Consider the following 17,118-nt stretch of genomic DNA (forward strand, 5'->3'; position numbering starts at 1 on the left):
ATCAATGATGAGGGAGTCATTGATCCAGCCCACAACCCAGGCATGTGCCCTGACCGGGAATTGAACCCCGATCACCTGGATCCTAAGTCAACGCTCAACCACTGAGGCACACCTGGCCAGGCTGAGTCTTTTGTTTCTTAATAAACATCTTAAAATCAATATCCCAAAAAGCTATCTTCAAGGTGACAAAACTTTGGTCCCTTTATTAGTAATGGCTGGAATGGCATAAAAACCAAGATAAATATCAAGCTGGTAATGGTTAGCAATTAGAAACAATCATCTATTACAAGACCACTATGAAGTATGACCCTTGGTGAGCACTATATTCTTTGCCCTTTGATTTGTCAGTCACTAGTACCTGGATTATACTATTAAGAAAGTACTATAACAGGGGTTGGTTAGTGGAGAATAATTTGCTCAAAACTGCTCTGTCTGCTCTGACCCTACATCCCTTGTAAGTTAATTACCCTTTAATACTCCCTGTTATATTCTATGGAGTTGCCTGCATTTTTTTTCAGTCTAAAGATACCTTTTCATTGCAATGGCCATTGCACCTTTGCCATATCGTGAGACATTTACTACCTGTGCAAGTTACTTAGCTTTGTGGATAATCAATTGCCTCATTAAGTACAAGATATTATACATACTCACTTTGATTGATTAAACCTGCTAAACTCTACTTAGTCTGGCACCCTGCAAATTACCCGCCATATAAGTGTAAAAAGACCTGGTTTCTGTTCTCTAATAGCTTTCAGTTTAGTGTGAAAGACAAATAAGAAAACTGGAATTTTCAATAAAGAATAATTAGTGTTCATTGTCAGGGCAGTTTCAAGACCTAAATGAACTAATATGGATACAAAATGGGCTAAGTAAAATTCCTGATACATCATAAAGTTAGTCCCATGTCCCCTCAAATGATTTACAAACTTTAAGGAAAGTTATTTTATTCCTCTAAAACAAAAAATTCTCAAATAACCCACCTTCTAGCCAACTCCCAACTTTCTGTCTTTCACCCTGGGACAGTGACTTGCTACAGCAGTCTTTCATAGATTTGTGTTAAATATTAATGTTGCAGTCATTGCTTAACAACCCTCTAAAGGGATCAGAGGACAGTCAGTGCCCCTGTTGCTGGCTGGGAGCCAGTGTGCTCTGTGGCATGCAGGCAGTGCCACAGCCATTCCTGCACTGTATTCAAACTGAGAATTGAAGGATGACAACTGTGGATTCTAGTGTGACAGGCAAGGAGCCAGAGTGAAGAGCCAGCCAAAATCATCTGGAAGAAGGGAAGTGGAGAAGCTCAGGGTTTTCCCTATATTCTGTAGTCATGGATCCCTCTTTCTTTAAGGGATTGAGCTACTTTGCCTTTACAAAAACTGCTGTGGTAGCCAAGGGCATTTAATAAGTTCCTTCTAAATAATTTATTTTCTCTCGAGTTTTTCTTATTTATTGCCAATCCTAGTCTTGCATTCTGAGCAACTATGAAAAGTCTAGATACACATAAAGGAAATTATTTTTTCTTTTGGTGGAGGAGGCAATGGGGAGTGGGGATCTAGGAAGCACATTTTTAAAAATTGTTATATTGAGTTATAATTGGCATATTTTAAAATTTACATAAAGTGTGCAATCTGATGTTTTGACATACCTACAATCATAAAAACAATCACCACAATAAAAATATTGAACAATAATCCATCCAGGTGCATAGTCAAGGAATATAGAAAAGGAAGGAAATTAACCTTCAGAGTCACTTTGCCCAGACATGTAGCAGGAAGAAACTGGAGAGTGACATATAGTAGTAATGAGCTTTAAAGTACAGTCACCACATTCACTTATAATACATGCCTAGTGAGGAGACAGTATAGTGGTAGCATCTAGACCCCATCTTGACTGAAAGGACTCCATCTTCGAGGCCTGACTATGGCTCCTTGCTTTCAGTAAAATTCCATAGTTGAAATTAACCTAACCACATCCTTAAAGTGTAACAGAATGAAATGCTTCCTCTCTCTGATGGTCTTCAAGCTAATAGCTCCAGTATAGATATGTAAATAACTAGAGGAATTCTGCTTGAGGTTTGAGCAGCCCTCTTCTCAGCAAAGAGGTGAGGAAATATGCACAAAGTAATAAATGTTTTTCAAAGATTCACAGGAGAGATTCCAGGATGGTGACAGACTGAGTGGAAGCTACATTGACACTCTCCCAGGACCAAACTGGAATTACAACTAAAATATAGAAAAACCATCCTGAATAATCAACTGCAACTGAAGACGAGCTAGAGAGCACCCTCATAACCAAGGACCTAAAGTGGAGACCACATAGACATTGGTAGGAAGTGCAGAGGTGCGAGAGGGCCAGATGGGTTCCCACAGGCAGCAGCTGAAGGTCCCGAGGGATATTTCAGCTTTTTGGTGTACCCACTGAGGACTCTGGGGTCTAAACCCCAAGCTGGCTCCCCAGCCCAGAGCACCACAACTGAGAAAGGAACCCACATAACATCTGGCTGTGAAAAGCAGCAGGGTTTCTGTCAGCCTGGGAGAGACAGCTGGAAATGTAGACACCCTCTTAAAGGGCCAAGGCACAAAGTTTTGTTTGCAGCCACTCACCTTGGGATCCAGTGAAGGGAGAACAGTGTGGACTAGAGCTATGTGAGGAGAGTCTGGGATTGCTGGCTCCAGGGAGTAGAGCTCAGAGGGCAGCCATCTGGATTCTTGTGCTGAGTCATTCCCCCATACTGCAGAGGACATCTGTCTCAGGCAGACATTTACCTTCCAAGCAGATTTTGCCTAGGGGGGAAACAATTGCCCCATCCTGCTGGAAAACCTCTGGCACCATCCTGTGGAGTTTCTACAGCCTGAGGCTCCTTAGCAGACAAAATAACAGCCTCTGGGTGCTTTGAGTCTTTGCCTGACCTGCTTCTGGACCCAGGGCTTGGAAAAACAGGCCTTGGTACATATCCTGGTCCTGTCCTAATACACCCAGCACCAGCAGAAGAAACCACAAGCTGTGGAGTGTGGAAAAATTCAAAAAGGATACTAAAGGCAAGTCACAAACAGTGTCTGACATTGGCCTGCAACAGAGACCAACCATCCAAAAGACTGGGAGTCCAAGCAGATCTAACTAATACATAGAAACAAATGCAAATAGGCAGCCAAAATGTGGAGGCCAAAAAAAAGCCCCCAGTGAAAGAACAAAAGAATTTTCCAGAAGAAGAGCTAAATGAAATGGAGATAAGCAATCTATCAGCTATAGAGTTCAGGATATTGATCATAAGGAAGCTCAACAGCATGAGAAATGATACAGGAACTATGAAGGAAATTAATAATGACATAGTAGAAACAAGAAAAACATTGGAAGGAATAAATAGTAGATTAGGGGAAGCTGAGGGTCAGATCAGAGAATTAGAAGACAGGGTAGAAAAAATCACTCAATCAGAGATCCAAAAAGAAAAAACAATTAAAAAACAAGAGGACAGTTTAAGGAACTGTGGGACAACATGAAATGTAACAATATTCACATCATAGGAGTGCCAGAAGATGTAGAAAGTAAGCATGGGTTAGAGAACCTGTTTGAAGAAATGATGACAGAAAACTTCCCTAACCTAGTGAAGGAAAAAGTCACACAAGTTCAGGAGGCACAGAGTCCCAAGGAAGAAGAATCCAAAGAGGCCCACACCCAGACACATCATAATTAACAAAAATTCAAGACAAAGAAAGAATCTTAAAGGCAGCAAGAGAAAAGCAATCTGTTACCTATGAAGGAGCTCCATAATTCTATCAGCTGATTTCTCATTAGAAACTCTACAGGCCAGAAGGGAATTGTATGAAATATTTAAGGTAATGCAAAACAAAGATCTAAAACCAAGACTACTCTATCCAGCAAGGCTATCATTCAAAATAGATGGTGAAATAAAGAGCTTCTGAGACCAAAAGAAAAAGGGGGGGGGGGGGCTAAAGGAGTTTATTACCACCAAACCAGCAATGCAAGAAATGTTAAAGGGACTGCTGTAATAAGTTGAAATAGAGAGAATGAGAAACATAGGCATAAAGAAATAAAATGGCAATAAATAAGTACCTATCAATAATAACCTTAAATATAAATAGATTAAATGCTCCAATCAAAGGACTTAGGGTAGCTGAATAAATAAGAAAATCAGACCCAAATGTATGCTGTCTACAAGAGACCAACCTCAGAACAAAAGACTCACACAGGCTAGGAGGAAAAAAGAACACTTCTGGAGGACTTTAAAGGCAAGACCGACAGCAATACAGCCACAGTAGGAGTCTTTAACACCACACTGACTTCACTGGATAGATCTTCCAGACAAAAAATCAACAAGGAAACAGTGGTTCTAAATAACACCTTAGATCAGATGGATTTAACTGAAATTTACAGAACATTTCACCCCAAAGCTGCAGAATAAGCATTCTCCTCAGGAGCACATGGGACATTCTTAAAGACAGACATGTCAGGACACAAAACAAGTCTGTACAAGTTCAAGAATATTGAAATCATATCAAGCAACTTTTTGGACATTTACACCATGGAATACTATGCAGCTGTAAAAATGAAGGATCCCTTACCCTTTGAGACAGCATGGTGGGACCTGGAGAGTATTATGCTAAGCAAAATAAGCCAGTCAGAGAAAGGTAAGTGTCACAGGATCTTACTCATATGTGGAATCTAATGAACAAAATAACCTGATGAACAAAATAGATCGAGAGACATGGAAGCATGGAACAGACTGATGAATCTCAGGGGGAAGGTGGGGATGGGTGGGTGGGGGAGATTAACCTAAAAACTTATATGCATATATGCATAACCCATGGACACAGACAATAGTGTAGGCAAGGCCTGGGCGGAGGGGTACAGCGGGGGGGATCAATGGGGGTAAAAAGGGGACATTTGTAATACTTTCAACAATAAAGATAAATTTTTTAAAATGCCCTTTGAAAGGCTAGTAATAATAATAATAAAATAAATAAAAAATAAACCAGTCTCCCCAATAAAAAACGATTCACAGGAGTCTCTATAACTGGACTCAGATCAGTGGGGGTCAATGGAACCACTGGGAACAAAGGGATTGAGAAATTTCACACTCTTCCTAGATTCTTTTAGATTCCTACCTGCCTAAGGGCAGCACCCACCCCTTATCTCACCCTTCCTTCCCTTGACAATAAAAGATGTCTGGATTTCAGACTCTTTTTAGATTTGAGAATAAGTTCTGGAAATAGCCCTCCTTGATCAATAAATTTTTCCTTGCTCCAAACTCTGATTTATTGAATATTGGCTTTTCTTTTGAAGCATCAAGCACAGGAACCTTGGGCCTGTAACAAAAAGAAAGAATGTACAACAATAACATCCTTTTTTAACATCATGCTCTGCAAAATAGTTATTTTGTCAATTAAATGGTAATGAGATAGGGTATGTGGCAAAACAGCTATAATCAATAAAAGTTACAGGTACTGTCAAGAGAATCATAAGACCATCCTTCACCAGATTTATGGCTTAAAACTGACAGACAACAGTTCAATCCAACATGGTAACTAATTTCACCTCATGGTAACCCCTTGCCCCATTATACAATCATTGTAATACATTAGCATGCTAAATGACGCACCTGAGCCACCGTGATTGGAAATGGAAAGCCCATAAAAGAACACAATATAGCTGACAGAGCTCCTCTGAGAATTCTTCATCCCTTTCCCAGGAAGATCCTGAATATTCCCTCCCTTATTGAATACCCTAGCCCCCTATTAAATGAACCTCAATGAAGGAAGCAAATTCTTCTAAAGGGGGGCTGTTCTGCCCAGCTGGCATTGCTCAATGGTTGACCCACAAACCAGGAGGTCAAGATTTTATTCCCGGTCAGGGCACATGCCTTGGTCCCCAGTAGAGAGTGTGCAGGAGGCAGCCGATCATTGACTCTCATCATTGATGTTTCTGTCTCTCTACCTCTCCCTTCCTCTCTCTGAAATCAATAAAAACATTTTAAAAAAATAAAGGGGGGCTGTTCTATCTGTGGAGTAGCCCATTCCTTGTCTCACTGCTTCCCTAATAAACTCACTTTCACTTTAAGCTCTATGCTGGCTTGAATTTGAATTCTTTCCTGGGTGAAGCAAAGAACCCACAGTGAGTCACAGACCCTCAGGTTCCTGGACCCATGACCTACATCAGGAACTGGAATATTTGTGCAAGCATTATTTTATAGGCCCTTTTGAAACTGGACAACAAGGGTCCGGGCTGCCTGTCACCACTTAGGCCAATTAAGCAGAGACAGGGTTGAATTGTGTATGAGTGTTTATTTCAATATTACCGCAATATGGGAGAACAGTAATAGTCATCCACAAAAATCTGTTCTGCCACCCTCCATAAGCCAGCTGCTTATATTGGATAGAAGGACAAAGATTACATGGAAAAGTAAGATTTACAGGCATGGGGAAGTAGGCAAGGTGTGCTTGGGGTTGTAAAGTGCTCGAAAAAGGCAGGCGCCTCAGGGACTCCAGGACAGGTGCCTCCAGGACTAGATTACAGGCAATGTGGGATGGGGGTTGCAAAGGGCAGGTGCCTCTGTGATTCCATTGTTTCGGGAATAATGTTGTTAATCTTTCCATGATGATAGGCAGTTCTCAGAAAAGGAAAATGGACCACATTCCAAGGGTAATTATGTCCCGGGGCATACAATTCCCAGCCAGGTTAGAAAGCACTTTTTCTAATTAGAAAAAAGCTCAGCGTTGAGCATAGACCTAGGATCCAGGAGGTCGGGGTTTTATTCCAGGTCAGAGCACATGCCCAGTCAGGGGCATGCAGGAGGGAGCAGATCAATGATCCTCTCATCACTGATGTTTCTATCTCAATCTCTCCCTCTCCCTTCCTCTCTCTGAAACCAATAAAGACATACATAAACAAAAATTTTTAAATAAAAATATTTCTTATACTATAGCTAACAATCATGGTCAACAGAGCATGATCGACATCTCTGCCCCTAACACTTTGAGTGCTCCACTGACCATGGAAACATCTTGTGACTCCCTGGGATCAACTGTCACCAGATGGCTATTGTGGAACAACTGATCTCACCCTCATTCCCAAGTCCTACACCCACAGGAAGGCCCCTATATAGGCCATCCACAGGAACTCCTCAGAAAGCTCAATTTCTCTTTTCTGGTCAACTCCCTTGTGCACAAACTGTTTGCAATAAAATCTATCTGCTTGACCTGGTACTCAGTTCAGTCCTTGTTTCTATGACACTGAGACTCAAGAACTTCGCATTTAAGGCAGGTAACAGCAAAACTATGTCTATTCTGATGAATGATGTCTTCTATGTTGTTAATTGTTCATTAAGAAGACAATAAGGAAATGAAAGGGGTGATAGCATGGAGGGAGGAAGGTGAGAAACACCTTCTTCCACCTACACTTACTGCAAGCCACAAAGAAACCCAACGTACATATGAATTCAATGAATAATATGCAGAGGTACTATGGCATTTGTCCCCAGAAAGTGGCTCCTGAGAAACAGTGTTGAAATGCTTTCTGATATGTCACTGTCTAGTCTTCAGGATGCACGCTTTCATTCTCATTCATTCTGTACCTGAAACGAGTGAAATGCTTGCTCATTCTGATTATCTTAGTTCTAGCCAGCATTTCTCTCATGGCCTTCAGGCTAATAGCTCCTGCTATAGATATGCTAATTAACTAGAGGAATTTTGCTTGAAGCTTGAGTTTTTCAGAGAGCAGCCCCTTGTCAGAAGGATCCTTTCCCAAAGAGGTGGGAAAATATGTACTAAGTAATGACAGTTTATCAGAGATTTACAGAAATCTCCAGATGTACTCAGTTCAGCCGGGGTCAGCAGACTGATGAGAACAAAGGGATTTAGAAATTTCTTGCTCTTTCTTGGATCCCTGTCATGCCTAGCTGCCTAAGATCCTCACCCACCTCTTGCCTTCCCCTCCTCCCTTTCCTTGACATAAAGACACCTGAATTCTGGGTTCTCTTAACATGGATTTACAAAAGCTATAAGGCACCCCCCACCCATCTTCTTGAGCTGGACCTTCTTGGTCAATAAACCTATGCTTATTTCAAATTCTGATGTTTGGAATATTGGCCTTTTTTTTAAGCATTGGGCACACAAACTCGTACTAGTAACATACTTCCATCATAAATCATGAATAATGCATGTGTTATAGCATGGTATGGAGTTAGGAAAATTCCAGGACCAGTGGAATAGGGAAACTAAGACAGATATTTAAACAGCAATTTGCAGCCACCTAGTAAATCCTATCTTCCATAAATCAAGGATACTTAGAGTAAGTGGTTTGCCCTTCTCCCCAGCCAGAGGTTAAGTAGATTAAATCACTTTACTCAGGGAGGCCTATAACAGAAATCCAGTTAGTGCCACTTGCCAATCACACCCAAGGACAGACAAATTAAGAGAATAAATCTCATTTTGGTACATCAACATAAAGCTGATGAATATTCTATTGATCTGCCCCTAAGACCTCCCCTAAACCTTTAAAACCCCTGAAAATGAAGGTCCCAGCTTGCTCTCCTTCCTGGGATCATGCAGATGCCATTCCCTTCTCCCTCACCTTCACCTTCCCCCTCAGGCATGTATCCCCTAACCTCTAAGGGACCCCATGAGACCTGCACCAAGGGAGCACTGGGCATCAGCATCTCATCCTGGGCTAATCCCCCAAACCTGTCTCCAAGACCCATTTTCCCCCCGTTTTCTCTGACTTCCCAGTGAGCCAAAGCAGCCCAACCTGGGTTCTCCTGTTGCTTCTTCTGTGCCCTTCCTTGTTTCTTTGTCCTAAGTATATTTTTGCTGCAAATTCTTGCTTTCTTTTCTACACTTTTTCTCTTGATTGAAATCTTTCCCTGAAGAAGTCAAGAACCAAGGTCTCCTTGTCTCACCAGCAACACATATGGAGAGCTGTCCCACATTCATGATCAATTCCCAAAAGCAATATTAAAGTGTTTTCTGCCATGAGTGAATAGATTCAAAGCCCTTAGTGATCCCACTTGCTCGGTGATGTCTGAATCAGCCTAAGAAGGCATCGTGGGGATTGGGAGCAGGCCTTCATTTCAGAGAGAAAGTTCAACATGCAAATACTGATGAGGCAGCTTGTGGAAAGAAGAAACCTGATACTATTATCATTTACTCTGTTAATTGAAAAACTCATCTTAGTTGTGGATGTAATACTGGACTGGGGGAGTATTGGCTGCTGGAACTGAAGGAAGAATTTACCAGAGAGAGAGGCAGGAGAGAATCGGTGGGCCAGAAGAGGCAGAAGACACTATGATTTTGTCAATATGTAAGCAGCAAACGGAACCAGATGTTAGACCTTGGTCCTTGAGTTCCGCTAAGAAAAAAATTCAGAGCCAAAAAACTCATACAAGCAAAACTTTATTTATAAAGTCACAGGGTAGAAGAAGTGAGTCATGGAAGAAGTGAGGCAGCTAAGCTGCATGGACTCAGGAAGCAAGTTACTGGGGCAAAACAAGGGCCCTTGGTGCTTAGGAGAAAGAAAGCAAAGATAATGCACCTGAGGGGAAGAAATGTGTCGGGCTGCTAGAGAGACAGAGACAGTGCTCCTGAGAAAAAAAGGGGGGTGGGAAAAGGAATGGGCCTGCTCCAGAGAGAGTGCTAGGTCTTTAATCTTGAGGGTTTTTATCTGTTTTCTAAAGGCAGGATTTTAGGGGAGGTCTCAGAGGAGAATATCAATAGAATATTCATCAGCTTTCCAGGTGTGTCCTTTCAGGGACGTGGTCTCTTTTGATTGGTTGGTGGGTAGGGGGTCATCAGTCATTGCTTCTGGTCCATGTCGTTGCTTCATTTGGTTTTGCAGGTTTTCTGGGTCTGGAGCTGAAACACAACTGAGGCCTAGATGTTATCTCTAGTTTGACCAAAACTCTGTCTCTGTGGTCAACAGATCGGAGGTTTTGTTCATAAGATTATTTGATACAGGTCAGAACCTCATTGTCCTGGGGGCTTAATGCTTAAGGGAGGAGTGGTCATGCAAGGGCTTGTATAGGAGTTGTATGATGCTATTCTCTGGCCTCCTTGTTCCTCCTCTAAGGGGGTCTACCACCTGTCTAGCACTATGCCAAGGGATGAAAGGTCAGGGGAGAATCTGAACTGCATGACTAGCGATATGCTAGGGGAGGAAAGGTCACCTTGGGGTGAAGTTCCATGCTTAATACTTGTTTTCCCAGTTTTGCCCATTGCTAGGCAACCAGGGCTTTCTGCCCTGTTAACCTTCTGTACCTGGCCTGTACTTCCTACTCTGCTCATGTCTGTCTAACTGCCTACTATATCAGGTACACTTAAAGCTGCAGGGGTAAGGAAGAGCTGGGACACTAAGATATGTTTATCTGTGTACTGAGAATGTGGAATTATTGAAGCTTGTTTGGTTTAAAGGATCTTCTGAAAATTAACATTATTCTTCATTGGATATGATTATTTGTCTTCAAGCAGATACCCACAGTAGTATCTCCATTTTAAGGTTAATTTGCCTGGGTTAGTCTTCTGGTGATGGAGTAGGCATTTAGACAGGCATGAGCAGAGCAAGAATGAAAGCCCAGGTATAGAATGTCACCAAGGTAGAGATTCCCAGGTGCCTAGGAAGGAGCAAAACTAGAGAAAACAAGTATTATAGGCTAGGACCTTACCCCCAGGATGACCTTTCTTCCCCTAGCATATCGATAGTCATGCAGTTTAGACCCCCCTGACCTTTTATATCATTGATCATGCCATTTAGACTCCCTTAGAGGAGAAACAGGGAGGTCAGAGATTAGCACCATATGACAGCCATAGAAGCCCTTGCATGACCACTCCCTTAAGCATTAAGCCCCCAGGACAGTGAGGTTCTGACCTGTATCAAATAATCTTATGAACAAAACCTCCAGTCTGTTGACCATAGAGACAGAGTTTTGGTCAAACTAGAGATAGCACCTAGGCCTCAGTTGTGTTTCAGCTCCAGACCCAGAAAACCTGCAAAACCAAATAAAGCAACATCAGGACCAGATGCAATGAATAATGATCCCCTACTCTAGCTCCAACCAATCAAAAAAGACCACAACCCTAAAAAGACACACTTGGAAAGCTGATGAATATTCTATTGAGATCCTCCTCTGAGACCTCTCCTAAATTTCCACCTTTAGAAAACAAATAAAAGCCCTTAAGATGAAGAATCCTACTCATGCTCTCCCTTTCTCGAGCACGCCCATGCCTTTCCCCACACTCTTCTTTCCCTTTCTTTCTCCCAAGCTCCAAAGGCCCTTCTTTTGCCTCTGTAACTTGTTTCCTAAGTCACACAGCCCAGCTGGCTCACTTCTTCTACCTCTGTGGCTTTCTAAGTAAACTTTTGCTTGTATTTGAGTTCTTGGCTCTGAATTCTTTCTTAGCTGAGCTCAAGGACTGGGGTGTAATTGTGCCATTAACATCAGGAAGGACTAGTACTCCTTTATTTGTGGGGTAGCAATAGCCTCTCCATAGAACAGAGACCTCTGATTTGTCTCCTGATGATTGTTTCTCTTCTTGATTGTGCCTGACCCCTCCAGGACAGGACTCCATCTTTCCTTTCTCAGTCTCTACCCATTCAGACCACTTTACTTCCCCACTGGCTTCCTGGCTGTGCAATTCTGAACATGGACCAACTGCTGTCAATTATTACTTTATTCCATAGATGGAGGCCCCAGTGGTCTCATGGCCCATGTGGAAGATAATATGAGTGGAGCCATATTAAAATAGAGCCTAAGTAGCCATCTCAGAAGAACTGCCCTTATTTTTCTTTATCTTATAAGCTAGACCAAACCACCATGATTCCAAGAAGGCAGAGACTATGCTGTTTGTAAGGACTGATGAAATTGGCCTTTGCCAATGACCGAGTTGCTAACCAATAAATTAAATACAATTCTAGGTGAATCTCAAGCCGATCCATGAAGTACAAATCCAACCCTACCTCATCTAGCATGAAATAAACTCTTCTTTAATACAATTTACCTCATCTTCTTCTCTCTTTCCTATAAAACCCCAAACCCCCATAAAGGAGAAACACTATTTGGGTTTCTGCTTGAATTTGTTCTCCAGAATTACAGTTCTTTTGGATCTTAAATGCTTAATGCTTCTCATTTTTGCTTTTTATTTTTAGATTAACACCCAGGAGGTGCAAGGAGCCAGGAGCCAGGAGCCAGAGCTGGTGATGTGCAGATACAAATGCATCAAAACACCAAGTAAAGATTCTTAGAAGCTCCACTAAAGTGTTAGCACTAGCAGAAGGAAACATGAGGAGCTTCAAGCTTGGGAAGAAGGGCGAGATAAAGTTAAGAAAAATTCTGACTACAGGAAACAAATCTAGAAACCTAAAGTTTCCTCCCCCCCCCCACACACACACACACATCCTCACTGCTGGTAAGGAGTAAGATCCTCATTACCCCAGAAATGTAGGGATTTCTGGCCCCTCTTACCTGCAGACCTTCCTCTTCATACAGAAGCCCCCAGGGCTAAGAATTCACTTTACAGAAGAAAAATAGCCACTTCCAACATTTATAAATATAGTATATAAAGACAATGACAGAATTGGTCAAACTGGTTGGAAGTAGGGAATCTCTCTCCCTATGACCTTGTCTAGAGTCAGATGCAGTGTAAACAGGGGAACAAATAAAATTACTAAGTGATGATAGAAGCTGAGCCTAGTCTTTTCAACAGCTGTAAGGAAAGTTTGCCAAGAACTGAACAGGCTCACAGGCCAAGAACTCAGGGAGAGCCGCCTTCTGTGAGAGCCACCAGTGAGCTCAGGAAGAGAGAACCACAACTCCACAGAATGTAATGAAGCAGGGAGACTTGGGGATTTTTTTCCATGAGTAGACTCTAATGGCAGAAAGGATGACTGAGAAGCCAGGAGACCTGTGGTCTACTCCCAGCTGTGCCACTAACTAGCAGCAGCCATGAGCAAGCCACTTAACCTTTCTGAGATTCAGGTTGCACCTCTGTAGAAAGCGGGGTTACAATAGGTCAGGGGTGGCAAATGGGTGGCATGTACATCCTTACTTCTTTCATGCCTTCCGCAGAGGCTACTGTTCAACTACTCACTGTTTAGAAGTCCTTCTACAGCAGTCTAAGCAGGCACTTCCAATTAAAGTTTGTACAAGTTGAAATCTACTTCTTTTCCTTCTAAAGTCCCTACTAGCTCCTAAATGCAAAGTTCCAATTTTCCAAGTAAGAGATGACCATTTTTCTGATTTAATAATAGCTCACTCAAAAAATAAAGAAAAGAAAATTTAGGGTCATAATTTCATACACTTCTGCTCCTCCCCACCCTGAGGCTGAGCAGGGTCTTCCTTCTGTGTCAGAGATGTTAGTGTTTGAACTTCTCTTTCTTTCAGTTCACCCAGCATGACAGTGTCCTCTGTAGCTCCCTTTTATCTAAAACGGCCCACACTTATTTGTACACACAGACCCAGAGAAAGGTGTTGGGATTGAAACCTACTTTCCTAAGCGGAGGTCGAGGAAAGACCAATGAAAGAGGTTGGTCACCCCAGTCTGGTAATTAATAGAATTCACTAAGGAAAACTTACATACAAGACACATCTTGGGTGGCTACAAGATAGAATGGGACCCCAAGGCACCTGACAGGTGCCAAAGAATTATATAGGGTAAAAGGAGTGGAGAGATAATCAGGGAAAGTACTACATGAATGCCACCAGGTACAGAAATTACTTTACATGCTTGAGCAGGCCAGGACAATGACTGTTCCAGGAAGTCGCAAGTCACAGGAGACAGGGGAGGGGTCCTGATTTATGTCAGAATGAACATCAATTATGATCAGACAATCTCTTAGGGGGTTTATGGGAAGCAATCTCTGTTCTGGCTGGGGTCCAGCTCACGGGACAGGGATCACATCATGGAATAGTCTTTCCTCCACAACACTTAAAAATTTATGTTTGGCATCAAGGAATCTTCCTGAAAAGCAATTATCTCTAAAAGCCAAGAGTCAGAAGAGACGGCATTTAATGATTCTATTCGCTGCTCACCAAAGTTAACCAGATTTACAGCTCTCACCCTCTGGTAGGACAGCAATCGCATTAACATAACCTGAATGGAGACAGCTTCAGGAATCCACGTGGTTGCAACTGAGTTTTATTGAAAGAAGCAGTAAAGTGGTTAACATGGGCCCCCCTCACAACCCACTCCTCACCCCTCAGACCATGCAGGGGCAAGTCTCAGGCCAGGGAAGCATGTTTGGGTTGGATAGGAGCCCTCGCTTGAGTTATTTCCCTTAGTGCTAGGATGGAAGGGGAGAGGCAGATGGCGTGATGAGGTGGGGCAGCTCACTGCTCTGGTCTCAGGTGGAGGCCTCTACTGAAGCGTCAAAGTGGACCGGCACGTAGGGGTTTCCCTCACAGGCCACGATGATGTGCCTCTCTTTCTGGCTGGTCCGGTATGCACAATTGGGGTACTTGGAGCCATTCGTCAGGCGACAGTCCGTGATCCTCATGCTGGAACTGCTCTTGTGGCAGTTGGGCTGTCCATTCTTGCAGGTAATGTTTTGCTGGAAGCAAACTGCCTGGACATCTACTAGAGGCTCGTGCACAAAGGTGTTCACCGGCTTGCACCGTCCTTCTGTCATATTCCGGCGCCTCATCATTTGGTTGCAGTAGTTGGAGTTGTTGCTGGGGTGGTTGTCTGGATCCATGTGCTGCCGCTGGAACTTCATGGCCCGCGATTCCTTGCCCAGGGAAGGCTGGACCCACCCCAGCACCAACATTACCAGGACTAGCATCTGGAACAGGATGAGGGACTTCTCCTGAGCCATGGTGGCCTCAGTCCCCTGGAGGAGCCTAGCCAGCAAAGGGGGAGAGGAGGGAAGGCATCACTTTAGAAAGAGAACCCCAGCTCCCACCTGTGCCCTCCCTGTCTTACAGTCTCCCTTCAGGTCAGCCAGAAAGACATCCTTGTACCTGCAAGATTTTCCAAGTGATGAGACACTCACATGCACTCTTCCCCAAAAGCATTTGATCCCTACTAGTCAGAGGGGCAGTCCTCCCTCTAGGTGGTGACCTCCAAAATTACCTAAAATCCCTGGTGGTCCTGCTTTTGCATACTGGAAGTGGTTTTTGTATTTTGTTTTGTTTTGTTTTGTTTTGAATCTAAAATACATTTGTACTCACTGTTCTAGTGGCTCAATAGAAGATCATTTTGAATAAACCATGAGCCAAGTTGTATCCCTGTTACTACCATGACATCCAGGATCATGGCGGACAGAGGCCTGTTGTCTTACCACACAAGGGAAACTCAACCCAGTGCCTGGCACTGGCATCATAAAGGGATGCCATTGTATCCCAAAGAGAGATGCTTGCATCCCCGGATCTGGGCCTGCTCATTCTCCAGCCCTACCGGTTCTCTCCAGCCCAAATGCTCCCTCCCCTTGTCAACTCTGCCCCCGGCTACGTTTGCCTAGCCCAAGCTTTCCTGGTGTTAGTCTCTCCCGCCCTGCCTCCCTCTTCTCCAAACCTCAAGCAGAAGCAGCTCCTGAAACCACTTCTTGGGCCGCTTACCTGGGTCTCTAGCTTGGATTCCAGGTGAGAGCAAGTGGAAGGCCAGTTCCAGCAGTCACTGGATCCCTGGGGTGTGGAGTTTATGTAGATTACAAAGGGGCTTGGCTTCCGAGATGAGAAGGGTGGGAGGAGCATCTTGGTTTCAGTCCAGAGGAAAATGAGGGCATTGTGAGGAAGGAGTGCAGAATTGCCCAGGCTGCCTTCTTTTCAGGGTTGCTGGGGAGAGAGTCTTTGCCTACAGGAGCCTTTCTTGCCATGTGAATCTCATGCCTACTGGTTCACAGGACCAGCAGAGAAAGCCACTATGGCACTGATGCTCAATCCCCAACAAAGTCTTTGTTATCTCCGTGGGGGGCATTTCAACAAATAGCCCTTGGAAGTTAGCAAAAGGCACATAATATGTAATCAAGGGAGAGGGAGGGAAAGGGAGGTCCTCTCTCTCCCCAGGAATCCTGGAGTGGCTCTGAAGGGAATTCTTTATCTCCTAACAGTAGTTCCCCTGGGGGGAGTGGGGAGAGGTCTCCAGCTGTTTCTAGCTAGAAGGCTCCCCAGATCTGGAGGAGCAGAGAATGCCAGAACAGTTTGGGTGAAAAGGAAGCTCTGCATGACCTCACCTAGTTCTTGTCACTTCAATACTCCTAAGGTGTGTGAGTTTTTATCTACAGTGGCCATTCATCCTATAGGTAGGAGTTGAGTAGAAAAAATAAAGATAAATCAAAACCCAATATCCCTTTTGGAGAAAAAAAACAGAGAACATCAAGTTTCTTAGCAACAGAATTCCCTCCTAGAAAGAGATCCCTTTTTGCTGGCTGACAATTTTGATACCACATGAGTGAGAAATATCAAAATTCCCTTCGTGCTCTAGATTTATTATGTTTTTCTAGTAAAATTATTTTAATTATAATATCAATCTCCAACAGCTTGAAATAAAAATGTCCATGGTTTTACATTGAACTGTATCTCACTTTCTTTTAGAATGTCCTGTTTTTCATTAAAATAATTTTTAAACCATCAATGTGTTCCACTTTCTGTTTAACACTCAGATGTGGGTTTCTGGAGAGGCCACAGGTCACCAGCTTCATGAAGTGGTGAACTGGCCTTTGTTTTGGAAAATCCTGCAGGCATTTATCCAGAAATATATGATCATAAAATTCTGAACCATCACCAGAACCTGTTTCATTGTTAATTGGGAAATCCCACAGTCTCCCCTCTTCTGTCCACTGGATCATCTCTTCAAAACCATTCTGAAAGGGCTGTTCATTTACTGCAGCTCACTGCTTAGAAATTCCACATCCCAAAGTGAAGGTGCTGTTTCTGTTTCAGGTGCCTCTTCAGTAACTGCCCTAACATCAAAAACATTAAGTTTCTTCCCCTTGAATGTACTTTTCCTAAAATCGCTGACAGACTCACTGGCTCTGAACTCCAGCCTTGAGGCAGCAGCCACAAGCACCAGGGACATGCGGGGAGGAGCTGGCTTCAGGATGAGGGCTGTCCATGCTCTGGATTTAGATGGTCTCCATCCAAATTCTAGTTTAGCACCTTAAGAGCTGGGCAAGTTACAGAAC

General features: G+C 43.3%; 1 protein-coding gene across 1 annotated transcript; it reads right to left on the bottom strand.

Moving 5' to 3' along the window:
• Positions 1–14,340: 14,340 nt before the first annotated feature.
• Positions 14,341–14,811, bottom strand: RNASE1 (ribonuclease A family member 1, pancreatic). The gene has a single exon (XM_016199660.1). The coding sequence runs from the start codon at positions 14,809–14,811 to the stop codon at positions 14,341–14,343; it is 471 nt and encodes a 156-aa protein (XP_016055146.1).
• Positions 14,812–17,118: the final 2,307 nt, after the last annotated feature.

This window comes from Miniopterus natalensis, chromosome 1 (assembly GCF_054644295.1).
Source record: "Miniopterus natalensis isolate mMinNat1 chromosome 1, mMinNat1.hap1, whole genome shotgun sequence".
NCBI lineage: Eukaryota > Metazoa > Chordata > Mammalia > Chiroptera > Miniopteridae > Miniopterus > Miniopterus natalensis.